The 15431-nt window shown below is 43.4% G+C and overlaps 1 protein-coding gene across 1 annotated transcript in view; it reads right to left on the reverse strand.

Annotated features, from left to right (window-relative positions):
* Positions 1-5701: 5701 nt before the first annotated feature.
* The window catches only part of LOC141114268 (BPI fold-containing family B member 4-like), an 80021-nt gene continuing 70291 nt past the window's right edge, over positions 5702-15431 (reverse strand). Inside the window, exons 13-17 of the mRNA XM_073607853.1 lie at positions 15287-15329; positions 13067-13130; positions 10577-10653; positions 9357-9388; positions 5702-5858 (exon numbers count right to left, since the gene is read on the reverse strand). Coding sequence (XP_073463954.1) covers positions 9365-9388; positions 10577-10653; positions 13067-13130; positions 15287-15329 — 208 coding nt within the window. The 3' untranslated portion in view covers positions 5702-5858; positions 9357-9364. The remainder of the gene's footprint in view (positions 5859-9356; positions 9389-10576; positions 10654-13066; positions 13131-15286; positions 15330-15431) is intronic.

Consider the following 15431-nt stretch of genomic DNA (forward strand, 5'->3'; position numbering starts at 1 on the left):
CACCATCTGCTTTGAGTCTCACTGTGTGAAGCAGCCACTATTGGTAATGAGGCACCTAGGCACTATGTAGGGACCCCGGGCCTAGAGTCCCAGAGTCTGTGTGTCTTGTGCAGAAATGGACTTGAATTCAAAGAAACATTACTCCAAGAGTCCCCCAGGCATACACCTTACAAAGAGTAGTGTTCCCTTAAAAGCCAGGGCCCATAGTCAGTAGGGTGAGTCTGTTACAGTTCTCCCCTTTCAGCAGGAAACTAACACAGAAGGAGACCCCAGATGGGTTGACTTCAAAGTTAGTCTGTAGTTACAGTCCCCCAATGCCAGTACCCAAAACAAATTGTCCCGAACAGTGCATTACTCACCCAGCCAACCTCTGCCTCTCTTGAAGCACATACCCTCCACTGGGGAGAAGTGTGGACTGGCCTTTCTCCCTGGAGTCCTTTCAGACGCTGAAGAGAAGGCAAGGTGGCCGGGCTCACTCCGTCATGCTGTTGGGGATCTGGGCTGACTGTCCAGCATCCCCGGGGCATACAGGTGGAGACCATAGTCCCATCCACTACTGCTATATGAAAATCCCTCAGTTCTTGCAGAGCACGGCTGATATGTTCCTCTGGAGTTGTGTCAGTGGAGATCGAAGTGCTGTCAATTTTCACAGGAAATCCATCTTTTGCTTCAGCTGGGGACCTCACATCATCCACTCCAGCTAACTATTGGGGAGGAAGGCTGGCTTCCTAGACCAGACTGTTCCCAGACTGTGGATCTGCTGCTGAGGAGGGAAGACAGTTTCCTCCGCTCTGACTGACTGTTGGGGAGGGAGGACAACCACCTCCTCTCCTAAACTGTGGATCTGCCGTTGAGGAGATGAACCAGTTTCTCCATCTTCCCGACTCCCGCTTTGGAGCGAGAACGACTTCCTTTGCTCCTAAGACACTACACTGCCATTGGGGAGGGAGGACGAACACCTTCTCTCCCTTCTCCCTCTGGATCCTGATCTGCTGCTGGGGAGTGACTGACACCTTCTCACCCTGGGCCTGAAGAAAGGCCGCAGGTGTGGGGCAGAGGTCTTCGTCTTCTGTCCAGTTGTCAGCACTTCAGCTGGAGAAGTTTCTTGTAACTGTACAGATGCTGCTGGCTGGAAATCCCATGTCCCTGTCAGTGGTGTGGGAGAAAGGCCACCTGCCTCTTCTCTCAGGAAGGCTGACGCTGCTGCTGGTGCTGGGCAGAGCTCAGTGATATTTGACCCTGATACCAGCTCTTCTGCTGGAGGCTCACCAGGTTGTTTTTCCTCAGCCGAAAAGTCTATTAAATCCCCAGCCTCTGGAATTGCTGAGAGTCCGGAGCACGGGCTGGTGGCCCTTGGGCCCAGTGCCAACACTTTGGGAGGTGACTCATCATCCATAACATACTCTGATGAAAGCCAATTAAATCCATGCTTTCTGTGATCCATGGCTGGGGAATGAGGATGGCTTCCTCTTCTCCCACGCCCTTGAACTGCAGCTGGGAAGATGAGCTGGCTGATCCATCTCCCGTACATTTACCCAGCTGGACAGACACATTCCTCCATTGAAACAAGTTTGTCAAGGTCAATCAACACTTGCTGCATCCGCCATAAGAGCTCCGCTTCCATAGCTGCAGGTGGAGGTGGGCAAAGCACATTGTTTCTCTGCCCCATTGCGGACACTTCAGCCAGGTTTTCAAAACTGTAAGCTGGTATTTCTGGATAGCCCCAGGCAAAGGGAGCCCAGCCCTGCTGCTGAGCAGAGTCTAGAAGCTGTCTGTAGGTGATCTCCAGCTCCCATTCCTGAATGGCCAGAAACTCCATATCTTCCAGTGGCCAGAGAACTTCCGAGATGTTCAGTATCTCTTCTCTGAAATCCATGATTTCCTCCAACCACCACTCCAGATCGCTCACAAAGTTAGGGTTCCCTGACAGCTTCTGGTACAACAGCCCCAGGCAGCCGTAGCCAAAGCTTTCTGTTGGGCTGTCATTCGCTATCCAAGGGCATGCTTGGAATATATGCCACAGGGGGCTTTGTAGCTTTCATCCAGCTGCATCTCTGCCTGGACCAGCCTGATTGAATCAGCTGTCTGCTCCTTGTGCAGTTTTTCTCCCAAAACAGCACCCACAATCCATACTGCGACCAGTACCTTTCCTGGATGAAGGGGTGAATTTTTCCCTGGTGTCGCTGCCAATGGGCTAGCATTTCCTTCCAGAGCTCCCAGCGGACAGAATCATACCATCTCAGAAGGACCTGCATTGACACTGGTCCCCTGTGCTGTATCAGGATCTCTCGCAACCTCCTTCCGAATTCTTCTTCCATGGCGGCTGGTATTCGTACCGCTCCTCTTCTGCTATCTGGACCTTGGATCCAGGTGGAGATTTGGATGTCCCAGACTGCAGGAAGTATCCCACTGCTGCGGGTAAAGGTGATAGACTGGCCAAGCATGTCTCCAGACCTAAACCCCATTAAGCATCTGTGGGGCATCCTCAAATGGAAGGTGGAGGAGCACAAGGTCTCTAACATCCACCAGCTCCGTGATGTCATCATGGAGGAGTGAAAGAGAACTCCAATGGCAACCTGTGAAGCTCTGGTGAATTCTATGCCCAAGAGGGAGCAGGCAGTGCTGGAAAATAATGGTGGCCACACAAAATATTCACACGTTGGGCCCAATTTGAACATTTTAACTTTGGGGGTGTACTTTTGACATCAATTTAGACATCAATGGCTGTGGGTTGAGTTATTTTGAGGGGACAGCAAATTTACTGTTATACAAGCTGTACAATCACTACTTGATATTGTAGCAAAGTGTAATTTCTTCAGTGTTGTCACATGAAAAGATATAATAAAATATTTACAAAAATGTGAGGGGTGTACTCACTTTTGTGAGATACTGTATGCATTACTCTTGTTATCACACTATTACAATGTCAAACATTTCTGCCACAAAATAAAAATTCCCCATAACTGAAGCCACAGATGAGCTAAGAGCTAACTGGAGCCTTTATAAAAAAGAAAGCCAGGAGTCTCTTCATGTAGGCAGGCTGAACTGTGTTTAGTTGTAGTGAGTCAGCGTCTGGTTTAGCCTGGGGGAAAGGATAAATAATGTTACAAGCATAGTTCCCAGGCTTTTGGTCCTAGAAAGTCCAAGTGTGCTATAAAAAGGAGGGTGGCTGAGGTCCAAGGGTTCAAGTGGGTTTTGTGAGTTACAGCCTTAACTGTGAGTGAGTGGCACTGTTGAAGGAGCCAGGGTTTTCGGGAGACATCCAAGCCATGGACAATGCCATTATGAAATCTCGCCTCCCTGAGGTATGCCTGGGCCACTACACTACTATAGTTAGGGGAAGGAAGTTGTTCATATTGAAATGTTCTGCCACATTTCTTCAGTTACATTAACCATTTAGAGCCCAGGTCTGAAGTTATTCAAAGGGGTGCACATTGGTTCTGGTTGATTCTATCAAAGTAACTTGGGTCTCTAAATGCACTACAGGGTATGAAGTGACATCATTAACTTCACAAGACTAGAAGAGGAGTGTAGTTGCTATGGCTTACCAAGTGAAGGAACAAGCTACAAGCAACCAGTTTTAGGCATGGTGCCTGATAAGGTGACAGGTCGTCCAGTAGCGAGGGGGTTGTCATCTGGCTCCCTCCCTAGCAGTCGGTTTCCAGTAACAACCGGAGCCAAACTGGCGTTACAGAGATCTATGGCCTGTTCATGAAGGTTGGGAAGGAAGGAATTAATGAGCATACATGAGGTCCATGGTATGTGCTCGGCCCAGACCCCATTCTGTTACTGGGAGTGAGTTAACAGAGCTATGCTGGACTGGTGGAGTGGGCTCAGCACCTCCCTCCTAATGCAACATATAAGTTACAGCGTGTAGTGACATGGGACAAGTTGATTTTCAGAGGAACTCTGCACTTTATTATTACACTTATTGACACCTATGGTTGCCACCTCATCCCTTTAAACCAGAACACCTATGAATTACACAGGTTCTGAGGCTAATTTAATGCAGATAAGGCGCCAAGTGAGTTTAATTACCAACTTAATCATGCACAGAACCTGTGTAATTAATCTGTTTTCGGTTTTAAAGGGATGAGGTGGCAACCCTAGTGACAAGGCTCATCTCTAAGTCAGGGAACTGCCTTAATGTTTGACTTTTCACATGACTGCAGTCTCTGCCTGGTCCCGGGCACTGATGAGCGCACTTTGCACAAAAGGTACCCCCCCGTGCACGGGCGCAGATGACCCCAGCCACATGCTTGTCTAGTCATAAGGAAGGTGAGGGCTACACCTCTAACACATGCTAGTTGACAGTCAGGAACCTATCTATGGAATCACACATGCAAAGATTCTCGCTGGCTATGAGAGTGTGATGCCCTTCCACTGGGCCCAGTTAATCCTTCTGAGGGAACTCATGACAGAATAATTCAGCAGAGAACTTGTTTTAGGGGAGCAGCATAAAACCAAAGGTTGTAGGGATCACAAATAACAAGAACAACACTTTGATCATTTTATTAAGCAATAGCACCGACTAAGGGTGGATATATAGGAGTTGATTTACTAAAAGCAAATAGACTGTTCACGTTGCAAATAAATTTACCCTGAGCTTTGTGAATGCGGTGAAGGTCTTCTGTTGTCCATCATCTCATCACGTGTAAGCAATAATGCTGTTACATTTTCTTTAAACATGATTGGCTATTATTTGCAAGGTGATATTTTAATACACTAAGCTTGGGGGCAAATCCCCTTGCAAAGTGCAACCTCCCTTCTAAACTGAACAGTCTATTTATCTGTAGTAAAACAACACCAATGTGTTCAATATGTACCCTGGAAAGCAAAAGCACTGATTATTGCTGGATATATTGTTTATCAGGAAACCCATTTTATAGTGAGCATAGGAAATTCCATTCCGTTCTTTTTACCTGGATATTTAATTATAATTAGGGGTATCAATTGTGAAGCTTGAAGCAGCTACTGTTGTATTATATAAAAATAGATTTTCTACTCTAAGCTCCTTTATACTATATTTACCATACACACCATTTTTAGCTCCTAAAAAAAAATAAAATAACAGTGACAAAGGCAAATATTTATACGTAAGCCTACACTTATGCCCCGTACACACGGTCGGATTTTCCGACGGAAAATGTGTGATAGGACCTTGTTGTCGGAAATTCCGACCGTGTGTGGGCTCCATCACACATTTTCCATCGGATTTTCCAACACACAAAGTTTGAGAGCAGGATATAAAATTTTCCGACAACAAAATCTGTTGTCGGAAATTCGGATCGTGTGTACACAAATTCGACGGACAAAGTGCCACGCATGCTCAGAATAAATAAAGAGATGAAAGCTATTGGCCACTACCCCATTTATAGTCCCGACGTACGTGTTTTACGTCACCGCGTTTAGAACGATCGGATTTCCCGACAACTTTGTGGGACCGTGTGTATGCAAGACAAGTTTGAGCCAACATCCGTTGGAAAAAATCCTAGGATTTTGTTGTCGGAATGTCCGAACAAAGTCCGACCGTGTGTATGGGGCATTAGAATTTAAGATTGAATACATGTGTAGTTCTGGATACTCTCCAAAGTCAAGCTTAATAATAGGAAATAGGAAAATGCAAAAACGACTTAAAGACTGTGAAATTCTTTATTGGAAAGAGTCTGAGACAGTCATTGATTTCTTTCTTTAAACAGGTTTTCACAATCTTGCATTAGTGTCACTTGATATTGCAGTTTTTCTCAATTGAGCCCATTCTCCCTGGATGATGCTGTCCATAGATATTAATTCAGTTGATTTGCAATACATTTGCAATCCATTTTTGGTCTGTAATGGGTGTAAGGTAACACGTTTGCCTAGGAGTGGGAAGAATTAGAAACACCTCTGTACACTGATTGTTATTAAGAATACATTTTATGCAATCTTAAAGCAGAATTCCAGTCAAAAGAAAAACAAATGCATAGCCCATTAAAAGATCAAATAAACCAGCTTTGACTGCAATAATCATTTTCAAACCAGATTTTCCCCCGCAATACACTTTTTCTACCACTAAATGTCCTCAGTCTGATGGTCAACATTGTTTGAGAAACCTGCTCTGAGCCCAGGTTGTTTTGGACCCACTCCAGTCTGTAACTGGACAGTGAACGGAGAAGCAGCAAAGTAATTAAATCATCTCTGTCTTTCTCTCTGTCTCCCTGTTTTCTTCTCTGTATGTAAAATAATTGTCCCCCTGTGCTTCTTCCACTCCCTCACCAGCCCTGCTGTACAGGGACTGTAAAAGTCTGATACCAGGTCAAAGTCAGGGACACTGTTTGCATTAGAAAAATACATTTAATGTTGTGTTATTGATTATGGAGCTACATTACTTTGTGTCTTAATGTCAAACTCCAGCTTTAAATAGTTCATTTGGGCCAAGCTGACCCAAAAAAACAACTTTGTTTACTAATACATGTACCCCCTTTCAGCGCTATATAAACTGTTTGTAGAATCAACTACATACGGTATACAGCCCTATGTTTCGACAGAGGTACAGGGATTTTCAGTCACATTCCCAGAACAAAATCAAGTCAGGCTGAGCACTGCTCAGCCATTCACAGATAGCCTTGTATTTTTATCAATGAATACAAGGCTTCCCATAAATGGCAGTGGGGTTTGTGGCATCATCTACCATCTCTCCACCTTAGCCATTCGTAGGAAGTCTTGTATTCATTGATAAAATACAAGGCTTCCTGTGAATGGTTGAATCACTCAGCCAGACTTGATTTTGTTTAATTGGGACAAGGAGTCCCTGTACCATTGCTGGAAGACGGCACTGTATACTGTATGTAGCTTATGCTATATACAGTTAAAGTGGAAGTAAAGTCCACTTTTAACTTGTACCTACAGATAAGCCTATAATAAGGCTTACCTGTAGGTACAATAAATATCTCCTAAGCTTGCACTGTTTGTGGTGATTTACTACCACTTTAATACAGCGCTGACAGCAGTGCATTTATTAGTAAAGGAAATCGTTTGGGTTAGCTTGATCCAAACAAACTGTTAAAAAAGGGATAGTAAAGTTGGAGCTTTAAGCTAAGCTATAAACATCTGCCTAGCGTTACACTTTAACGTGAACCTGGCATGGCCTAAAAAGTACTTTTTAACATAGGGCCCCTACTTCAGTTCAAACTGCTGCAGCTTGCAGCTTAAAAATGAATAGTTACTACATTAATCCTTTCCCCTACTTCCACCTATCATTCCTAGGCAAGAGTGGCATCACCACCCTTCCAACAAGATCCTGGAGAACACTGAGAAGTCAAAATCTTGCAAAAAGATGCTCTGGCACTCCACTGGAGCATCATTTCATGTGATTTGACTTGCTCAGCATTTCCCGGGGTCTTGTTGGAAGGATACTGAGATCCCCTCCTGCACCATGGAAGCCACGTGTATGGTAAGTATTGTATATATCTTTTTTTTTAACCACAGTTTTTATGTAGTGCATTGGTATGCTATGGGGGGTTAAGGTAAATAAGCAGTGGAGGTCCACTTCAAGATGACAATACTGCTGAAGTGTCTGAACATATCTGGTTTAAAAGAACAAGTATACTTTTAGTAAAAAAGAATTATTGGTTCACCCTCAGCCCTCCTAATCTAAACAAATCTAGATACCCATCACCCAGCTGCTTACTTATACCTCAACATCACAGCTGTAAGTCTCTGGGTCTAAATCTTCTTAGGCACTTCTTGTGCCTGCTCATTGAACCGCTGTGGACTTGAATGGGCATAGTACTGTAGATTTCAGCTTGGAGAAAGCAAACATCTGAGGTAACTACGCAGCAGCTGGATGGGGAATTTACAAAAGTTTAGGTTAAGGGGCTAGGCTTTTCGTTTTTACTAAAAGGAACTTGTCCTTTGATCTTCAAATTAACTCCTGTTACCTCGTGTCCTTGTTCAAATTCAAAGATGGGGCAGTACTTCAATTTGTGGTCAAGTCGATTTTAAGCAACTTCCCCTTATGGCACTAAGCTCTGCCATTCATCAAAAGGCTAAAACTCTATAGACAGGAGAAGTTCTGACAATTAAAAAGTGCCAAGAACAGGGTTTAATACTTGGAGAGGGCTCCAAAAGGACAAATAATTTGACTGAAGATAACTACTTATAACTACAGTATCATAAGCTAGCATACTTTTTCTGCCATGCTAGGATTCACTTTATTTATATTGGACTTCAAAAAAATGTCTGGTCTTGTGCTTTGAAGTGTTGTCCAGACAATGCTGCACTCTCCCAAGCCGGTTCTTCGCCGGTCTTCATGTCCCCGATGCCGGCATGTCTAGTGTGGGAAGTCAGCTGTGACTCCTTACAGCTTCACAGCCAGCTGCCCACTGTGCATGCATGAGTCGCACTGCGCTTTGTGGTCCTGCAGCCTCCTGGGACCTGTGACTTGTTCCAAGAGGTTGTGCGCAGGGAGGGAAGGGGGGACAATCACCTAGGCGATTTAAGTGGAAGTCGGAGCAGGTACCTAGTTTTGGCAAAAAAATGAACCTCCAATATTGTTAGAGTTTAGGGTGAAGTTCTGCTTCTATGTGCAACCAACAATTTTTTCACTTTCAATTCATCAGGAAATGCTACCTACTAACTTTTTAAAGCTCGTATTCGTTGAGGAAACTGGTCATCTTTAAGTGAAACTTTACATTCCCCACCCAGTTTCTATCATTCCAGTCCTCTTCTCCTCCTCTCTTACAATTTGGAAATTCTTTATTTGTATATTTTTTTCAGCCTTTCTCAGGGAACATATCCCTGTACTTTTTGTATTATTGTCTAGGTGAGAATGCTGTATGCAGTACATACAAGCTCCTGGGATAACTTCATTATGCATCCCAGGAGACCATTGGGTATTCTACTGCATGGAAAAGACAGTTAGGCTCCTGATGACATCACAGAAGAAGATGGTGGCACCAGATCCAGTGTGCTGCAGCAATGCAGGGGACCCCTACAGAACTCTAATAAATTGCTGGGCATGTGAGAATGTTTTTCAATATTACCAACTATCTGTTGTCTGGGTGACCAGTGTCCTTAATGCAACCCCTCTTTTCCTTGCTGGTTATTCTAGAGTGCTGTTGAAACAGGATGGTCATTGAATTATGTTACATCGCCTGAACTTTAAAGCAGAACTATAACCACCTCCACTCCAGCGCTGCGGTGTGTCAGAGCTGCTCACTGGCCGCTGACCTCCATTTATTTATTTTTGGTCCAACCTGAAATTGAGCTTTCAATAGGGCAGTGAATATTGGAAAAGCTAAAAAAAAAATCCTTTGCGTATTTAATATGCTCCTACAGTATATTATATTAAGAGCTGTAAAATTGTGCAATCTTACCTTCCATATTAGGAGTTTAATACAATAAGTTCCTAAGAATTTAAAAAATGCATTTTAATAGTTTTGACAAGATACATAACAGCAAACATATTTCAAACCAGTAGTTGAAATAAACTGACCCCATTCCACCCATACTATATAAAAAGCAACTTTTCAAAGATTTTATTTTGCAATTTGCAAAAATAAATTTTGCAATTTTTATTAAAAATAAATATACACAAGACAAATGTTGTAACAGTTTGAACCTGTTTAGTCTCAGAACCTTTTCCATCCTATAATCCCCTTAATTTTCAGGAGGTTTCTTTTTCGAAAGAGTAGAAGCTGTTTACATAGTTATTCAAATGCGCACTTTGCAAAGTAAAGGATAGTCAATGAGACGTGCCATGTTTACTCTGAATACCCAATCGTGCATAAAAAATGATTTTCTCTAGTACACGATTAGGTGCTCAAAGTGAACTGCTTGATCTTTTTTTTACTAACATTCAGTTTGATAAAAAAAATATATTGTGCATCAATTATTAACATAACATTAGGTCAGGTAGGGTTTCACAACTACACAAATTAGTATGAAGGTAACACTTTCACAGACTTGCAATTGCAATAATTTCAAATGACTTTCCTGTTGCTCATTTGAGTGTTTTGAAGGTCACCCATTAAATACATGTGTCAGCCAGAGCATATGGTGTAATTGCTGGGACCAAGGGATTCATTTGCATACTGTACATTCAGATCCCTGTCTTTAGTGAGCTTACAATTTAAGGCCCCTATATCACATGTATACATACTAGGACCAATTAGACAGGGGCTAATTAATCTACCAGCCCAGCATGTTTTAGAAGTGTGTCAGAAAACCAGAGGAACCCCAAGCAAACTATGTTAGAGCATGAAAACTCCATGATGATAGCGTCCTGACCAGGATTCGAGCCAAGGGCCCCAGTGCTGCAAGGCAGAGGTGCTAATCACTAAGCCAATGTACTACCCAACTCAAAGAGGGAGTATTTCTTTTTATTCTATTGATATATATTTTCAATCAGTCTCAGTAGAGACCTGATCCAATGCCCCCATTACACGTCATAAATTAGACATGGCCTTGAAAAGTCTCCTAAATTACACCAATGCCCAATGTCACACTGACACTGTACCTGACCTGTGACCCCTATAGTAAAAAACTGCATGAAAGAAATGAAATAAAAAAGGTCATGATTAAAGGGTATACTTACATCAAAAATGTCAATTTCTGCATCATTAAAGTCTATATTCATAAGCTTTGGAAGAGGAATACCATTCCCCACAATAGCTAGAATTGAAAAACAGAAACACATGAGTAGGATGACAACCTATACTGGAGATTAATTAAAAGGTAGCTCCCTGTTGTGTCTCAGAATTAAGAATTAAGAAGTTGAGATAAATTTGCTTAATGGCACACAGACACAAAAATCCTTCTCTATTCTATTCAAAACTATAAAAAAAAACTTTTGGCTATAGATATACTTTAAAGGCCTTGTTCACCTTATAAAAAATAATTAATGCACATATTTTTGCAGGTAAAAGGGTGCATTAATCAGCAGATCGCGAGTGCAGTGTCAGGCTCCTGCAGAATCTCAGTGTACCTGTCTGCCCATACCAGCAGACAGTTACTGGAGAGTAGGAAAGTCAATGAACTACAAGAGAACTACAAGCCGTCTGCTGTGGTGGCAGATGGTAGTTGTAGTGCCACATGGCTGCGCTTTCATCAACTGCTTCCGGACCGCCCACCGTACAAATACTGTGGCCCAGCTGCGCAAAACAATGTACCTGTACATTGTTTCTACTTCCTGGGTCTGGGGCGCGTGTGCCGCCGGAGACCCGCTTCTGCTGTGATTGGACACAGTGGGAGCCAATCAGCGGGTCCGGCGGCCGCGATGCCTGCACGCCACCCACGATTGTTCGTAGGAGAGGCAGAACAGCGGTCTGTCACAGAGGAAGAGAGAGATCTGTGATTCCTGCTAATCAGGAACACAGATGTCTCTCTTCCTCCAGTCAGTGCATCCCCCCCACAGTTAGAAAGCATTCCCTAGGAGCACACCTAACCCTTTGATCGCTCCAGATGTTAACCCCTTCCCTGCCAGTGTCATTTATACAGTAACAGTGCATTTTTTTTTAGCACTGATCACTGTATTGGTGTCACTGGTCCCCAAAAAGTGTCACTTAGTGTCTGATTTGTCAGCCGCAATGTCGCAGTCCTGATAAAAATCGCTGCCACTACTGGTAAAAATAAAAATGCCATATGTGGCAGAATAGATATTGGATTTTTATTGGATATGTTTTATAGCAGAAAGTAAAAAATATTGGTTTTTTTTTCAAAATTGTTGCTCTTTTTTTTGTTTATCGTGCAAAAAATAAAAACCGCAGAGGTTCTCAAATACCACCAAAAGAAAGCTCTATTTGTGGGAAAAAAGGACATCAATTTTGTTTAGGTACAGAATTGCAATTGCCAGTTAAAGTAACACAGTGCCGTACGCAAAAAATGGCCTGGTCATTAAGGTGGTAAAGCCTTCTGGGGCTGAAGTGGTTAAGTTGTGACAGTGGGTGAAGGGAGAAGATCCCGTGCCTGCTGTCACAGCTGGTTATTGGAGAGATGCAGGCAGGTGCTCTTTTCATTTTAAAGTGAGGATAAGGCCCCTTTCACACGATCGGACCGTTCAGGTCCGCCTGTCAGATTTGACGGCGGACCTGAACGGGCGATCCATGTTAGCCTATGGAGCGTCGGATGTCAGCGGAGACATGTCCGCTGACATCCGACCCTGTCCGATCCGCTAAAAGCAGACGGATGGCTCTACGTCCAGGTCCGTCGCTGGCGGATCGGATCGGGTGAGATCTGATGAAAACGGACATGCTGTCCATTTTCGTCCGATCCCTCCATAGGCGGCAGCGGCGCCTGACAAGCCCCTCCACGCTCAGTGAGCAGAGAGGGACCTGTCATCCGCCGCCTCAGCGGAGATCAACGGACTGATCTCCCGCTGAGCCGGCGGACCAAGGCGGGCTCCGTAGAAACTGAGTCCGCCTCGTGTGAAAGGGGGCTAACAGGCACAAGAAGAAAATGCAGTTTATTGCTTGTAGCAATCAGCCATTGGCTGGTTTGGTTTAGCTTAGAAGGGGGTGCATCCCCCAAAATGCATAAGCCTGCCATTTCGAGAGATGGTTGGGGCCAGGTGGCTCTGCCGTACTGCTGATTCTGAATACAGTGGCGGTATTTGCCTTCAATATATTATACTTGTGAGAATGTTTTTGGCATTTGGTTTCAATAAAAGTTTTTGGTAATGCACTTGGTGTTTGCGCCCTCCTGTTTGTTTTTACAGTTAGTCAGCAACATCTGACCCTCTTTATCAACATACATAGAGAATTCAGAACCTCCAATCAGTGCCTGAATAACAGGTTCATCTATTTTCTCGTACCTTGAATTTAGGCCTGTCTCTGACTTCTGTCTTACTGTTCATTCCTTGAATTACTTCCTTTGTATTGCAGTTTTTGTACTCAGTTTGCCTCATCGGCAGACTACTACCTCTACAATTGTAGCTATAGCTCCATTACTTGTTTGGAACCTCGACTCTGTCTACATCTGACCTAGCCATCAGCCTGACCTAGCCTGACTCTGCTACTGTCTGATTGCAATGTGATTAAAAGAAAAGAAAAATCACAAGTTTAAATTGTTACAAATGTGCAATGCTTACTATTAATTGAAGGCAGAAAAGCTAGGGTGAAAATGTTCCCAACTAATCCCTCTAGTGCAGAGACCTGTAAAAGAAAACAATGTAAATAGACCAGCTGTCAGCACTCTGAAAACAGATCATAAGTAGAGATGAGATCTTGGTTCAGTCTGAACATAAGTTTGAACCAATTTTTGCTTGTTTGGGTGTTCATCCAAATGCCAAACTTTTTGGGGTTGATTTACTAATGGGCAAATAGACTGTGCACTTTGCAAAGTAGAGTTGCACTCTGCAAGTGCAGTTGTTTCAGAGCTTAGCATATGAGGTAAAGCTTCACTTTGCAAAGCATACCCAATCACATGCAAGGAAAAAAAAACAGCATTTTTGTTTGCACATGATTGGATGATGGAAGACAGCAGAGCTTCTGCTCATTTACTAAGCTCTGGAGCAACTGCTCTTGCAGAGTACAACTGCACTTTACAAAGTGCACAGTCTTTTTGCCTTTAGTAAATCAACCCTTAGTGTCGTATAGTAGTGTTTTTCCTACTGCTGCAATATGACAGGTTCCTTTATTCCCTGTCAATGGATGTTAAGAAAGCACCCGCCATGTCCTTAGCAACCAGTGACCTCATCTGTTGCTATTCATTTGTTGGCCAGGAATCCCTAGCCATATAAACAAACAGGCAGGGATAGCGACTGACGTCATTGTCCAAATTTGGCTGCATGGCCGTAATTGGGTGATGATATTGACTGGCCCCTTTATTTACATTCCAGATAACAGTTCAGGGAACTGTTAAGGGCATGTGGCCTGGAATGAATCAGGAATGTTCTTCTTCGGAAATGGCAGTTTCGCTGTAGTAGGTTGTATACATTGTACAGATGCGCCACTTCACATTCAGGTTCGGGGGATTCACACAGCATGTTATTTCAATACATTTTGCATTTTTCATGTTGCCCTTTTAGCATACTTTAAATAGCTGCTACTGGCCAAACAAAATTAAAAAAAAAAATGTTTCTTGCCTGGGTACATGTTTCACAGGGTAGTGGCTTTTGGTGCTCATTGACTTCAATAGGGTTCAGGTTAAGCACTTGGACTGTAATGTTTACTGAACCTGCCTTGAACTGAACCCAGGCATGTTTTGCTCATTCCTAATCATAAGCAGAGTTGGAGGCAATTTTTTGGGAGGACAATCAATGTTGTATCTTGTAAACCATGTCAACCCTTTACCCAATTGTGTTTCTCTGCCACATGATGATGTCTCCACACCACAACAAAAACCAGACACCAAATGATATTGACAACCACTCTACCACTGCATAATGACAGATCCCTGGCCAGCTGGTGTTTGTAAACAAATCAGTGACCCTGGGTGATGTAATTGACCAAATATGGTCATGGAGGAGAATGGATATGTGGTGGATGAAAGGCAGGATTCTCTGCCTCAATTCACAACGCAAAGTAGGGTAAAAGGGGTGAGCAAATGGCCCGATCTTTCACTGTTAGAGCCAAAGCAGTTAAAAGAGAAGTATGTTTTTTTATTTTTTATTAAAGATTCATACTTACCTAGGTGGATGCAGCATCAGACTGATGCTGCATCTGTCCCCGCCATCTCGGCAATGAGAACCGAGCAACCGAACACCGCCGATTGCTCGGTTTTCACGGATCCCCGAAAGGAGAGCTGCTGACTGTCAGTCAGCGTCTCTTCTCTCTGCTTCTCCATTCCCATTGGAGCGCTGAGCTGTGGAGGGACGGAGAGCGGCCATCTCAGTGGCTCGCTGAGACTGCCATCAATCAAGGCAGCTGGCAGATCCAGACTTGGAAGTTGGGATGACACAGTGCCTGGACTGATCTGTGTGACGTCAGCAGAGAGCAGACTTCAGACCGCTCTCTGCTAAAAACGGGTCACAGGAGTGCAAAATGGATTACACTCATGTGACCCAGAGGAGAAGCCCAGCCTAAAAAGCTCAGGCTGGACTTCTCCTTTAACCCATTCAGCTAGGGAGGTACCCGGTCTCACTGAAGGGAGGATTTGTATAGTAACCAGCAACCAGAGCAGGACATGGATATACTTCATTATTTAGTTATTTAGTTATTCCTCTGGTACTGTACCCCAAAAAATAATAATATAATACACACACACAGTATTTCATTTTTTTGTTTTGCTATGTACTAGCAAATAGTACTATGCTTTAGTAATGCTGTTATAATACTGTTATACTTTTATGGTGAATTGTCACACATACCTCAAAACGCCCAACTGATGATGAGATTAATGAAAGGTGAGTGCTGAGGAAAATGAAAAAAAAGGTTGGTTGTCCATTTCTATTTTGTTAAAGTGTATGTTATGCTAAATATTTTTTTTGTTACCAGCACTTTCTAATTCATTCT

Source organism: Aquarana catesbeiana, linkage group LG12, assembly GCF_042186555.1.
Source record: "Aquarana catesbeiana isolate 2022-GZ linkage group LG12, ASM4218655v1, whole genome shotgun sequence".
NCBI lineage: Eukaryota > Metazoa > Chordata > Amphibia > Anura > Ranidae > Aquarana > Aquarana catesbeiana.